This window comes from Apis dorsata, unplaced genomic scaffold, assembly GCF_000469605.1.
Source record: "Apis dorsata unplaced genomic scaffold, Apis dorsata 1.3 scaffold_112, whole genome shotgun sequence".
Lineage (NCBI taxonomy): Eukaryota > Metazoa > Arthropoda > Insecta > Hymenoptera > Apidae > Apis > Apis dorsata.
In genome coordinates, this window is record NW_006263407.1 from 253,797 (window position 1) to 256,361 (window position 2,565).

A 2,565-nucleotide genomic window follows, 5' to 3' on the forward strand; every position below is an offset into this window, starting at 1 on the left:
AGTAAAAAAAGAGGAGAGAGAGAGAGAGAGAAAGAAAAATATAACAAAGATAGAAAAGGCGAGAAAAAGAAGAAGAAGAAGAAGAAGAAGAAGAAGAGGAAGAAGAAGAAGAAAAAGAAGAAGAAGGAATGAGAAATGGAAAGAGCAAGAAGATGAAGAAGAATCTTCTTTGTAAAAATATCATCAACGTTAATATCTCGTAGCGGTATTAAATATCGATCAATTGTGCGCTATCATCGTCGACGTGGTCCCTCGTTTTGAAACAGCAATAAGTCGTCTTAGGAACAACAATTTCACCAAGTTCTCGTATCGCGAACTGAATCGTATCGTGCACCCACTGTCGATCGACGATTCGACTATACCTCGTCCGAAATCAATTGATCAATTTGAAGGCAATTCGTTAGAACCTACCCCATTCGTTTCATTCTTTTATCTCTCCTTCTCTTCCATTTTTACTTTCTCTTACTGTTTATTATTTATTTCTTTTTTTTTTTTCAATCGTTCAATCATTATTACTTTTCTTCGAACGGCCTCGACCAATTGACATCGAACGAGAAATAATTAATCACGAGAATAAAAAAATAAATGGCGATCTCTGCTCGCCTCCTTAACCTATATATAATATCATCGTGAACTTATCGACGGAACTTATCGATCGATCGTAACGTAATATCGATTTAATTCACTCACGAGCATCGCCAATTCAAGTTCCCGACCACGACATACACACGGGTCGTTAATATTTGCATCACAATCATAGAATAATAATATTACGGGAACTTAGACTGGCGATAGGAACAACAGCCATACAAAGGTCATCAGAAGCTCCTCCTTGCACTCCCATGGATAAATTCACGATAAACCGCGATCCGATCGCGATTCTACGGACGGTTTTCCGCGATTGATAAATCGCTGTTACGCGCAAGACAAGGGTACGATCGGGAACGCCCAGAAAAGAAAGCGTCCGAAGGAATGTTCTACAGTGTGGCTCGTTAAATTCTTCGTGGGATCTCTGCGGCTACCAGCGGTTACCAGCTCGCGCTTTCTCGCATAACTCGTGAGCACCGCTGCGTGCAACTCGTCCCAGACAGCACACGACGTCTAAAAGTTGTCTATTATGGAGTTAGTTTTTAAACCAACAACGCCTTAAAGATGCCTGGTGCAAATTTTTTACTTACTTTTTATTTAAACGATGTTTCAATAATTATTTTTATACGATCAACAATTGGTGATTGTGTTATATAAAAGGAAAGAATGATAAATATGTTATTATTAATTATCAATTATTTTCTCTACGAGAAACGTATGGAGTTTCTCGAATACTTTTGCACCGTTTAGAACACGATTCGAACTATAAAGGGAATATAAGATATATACGAATAATTCTAAAGCTTGAGAACTAATTATGTATAAATGTTTTGATGATGGAAGATGTTACTGATGATAATTTATCACAGATAAACTTGCGATTCTCTCAATTGGTCTTTCATTATAATTCGAAGTAGAATCGTCTTTTGACTTTTAATTTTTAAACTCTAATTTCTTTTCTTTATAAATTTTACCAGACGCTCTTTAAGACGCTCATAACCCGTCTCTGTGCTATCCGACATACAACATGCAATTCAAATAAATATCCGGATCGACGAGAGAACGATCCTAAGATAATTTCCAAAAAAAAAAAAAAAAGAAAAAAAAGAAAAAATTAATACTAATCGATACTTTAATAGATCTCACGATGCTCGACGCTAGTCATGGTTAGCTCTTTGCCGGGATCCTGAAACTTCTTCAGTCGTCGTAAATCATCCCGAATTCTCGAACCGAACGAAGATTCTGATCGATGGACGGAAAATATGAAAAGAAAAAGAAGAAAAAAAAAAACGGAGAGAAAAAACTTACGAAGAGACAAGCGAGAACAGAGGACAGAAATAGATATATAAAGTGATAAAGAAGAGAGGAAAAAAAAAAAAAAAGAAAAAAGGAAGACTCGCACGGTGTATCCTTTCGTTGACCATCACCATCGTGCAAAATCGCCGATCCACTTTCCGCACCGTGCCACCGGGAATTAGATTAAATGGAGTAGCAAGGATTAACTGCAATCCAATTGGACGTTGGGAACCGGAAGTAGGTTGTTTGGCCCATCCAACGCGACTAACTAGGTGGATTACAGGCGTTCCCCGCGGGATCGACCGACACCTGGTGTGATTGACTCCTGTTCGTCACGGTGCTCGTTGTCGTGCCGCTCGTCTCGCCAGATGGGCTTGGATTCCCGCTATTTCCGTTGTTACTGGCGCCACTGCCGCTCGCCTGTTGCTGAACACTGGGCTTCTGCGTCACGTGGGTCTGGTAATGTTTCGCCAAATGTGCCTTCTGCCGGAAACTCTTGCCGCACAGGGAACAGGCGAACGGTTTCTCGCCCGTGTGCGTTCTGATGTGAACGTTCACGCTGTACTTGTCCTTGAAACCTTTGCTACAGATGCTGCAATAATGCAACGAACGTTCCTTCCGTTGAACGCTGCCCGGCGAGCCGCCCGAACCACCCTGTTGCTGCCCACTCGTGTTTCCACC

At 40.7% G+C, this 2,565-nt stretch overlaps 1 protein-coding gene across 1 annotated transcript in view; it reads right to left on the minus strand.

Moving 5' to 3' along the window:
* Positions 1–1,702: 1,702 nt before the first annotated feature.
* The window catches only part of LOC102675220 (transcriptional regulator ovo-like), a 65,776-nt gene continuing 64,913 nt past the window's right edge, over positions 1,703–2,565 (minus strand). The window contains exon 7 of the mRNA XM_031508897.1: positions 1,703–2,565. Within this exon, the coding sequence (XP_031364757.1) occupies positions 2,149–2,565 (417 nt within the window). The 3' untranslated portion in view covers positions 1,703–2,148.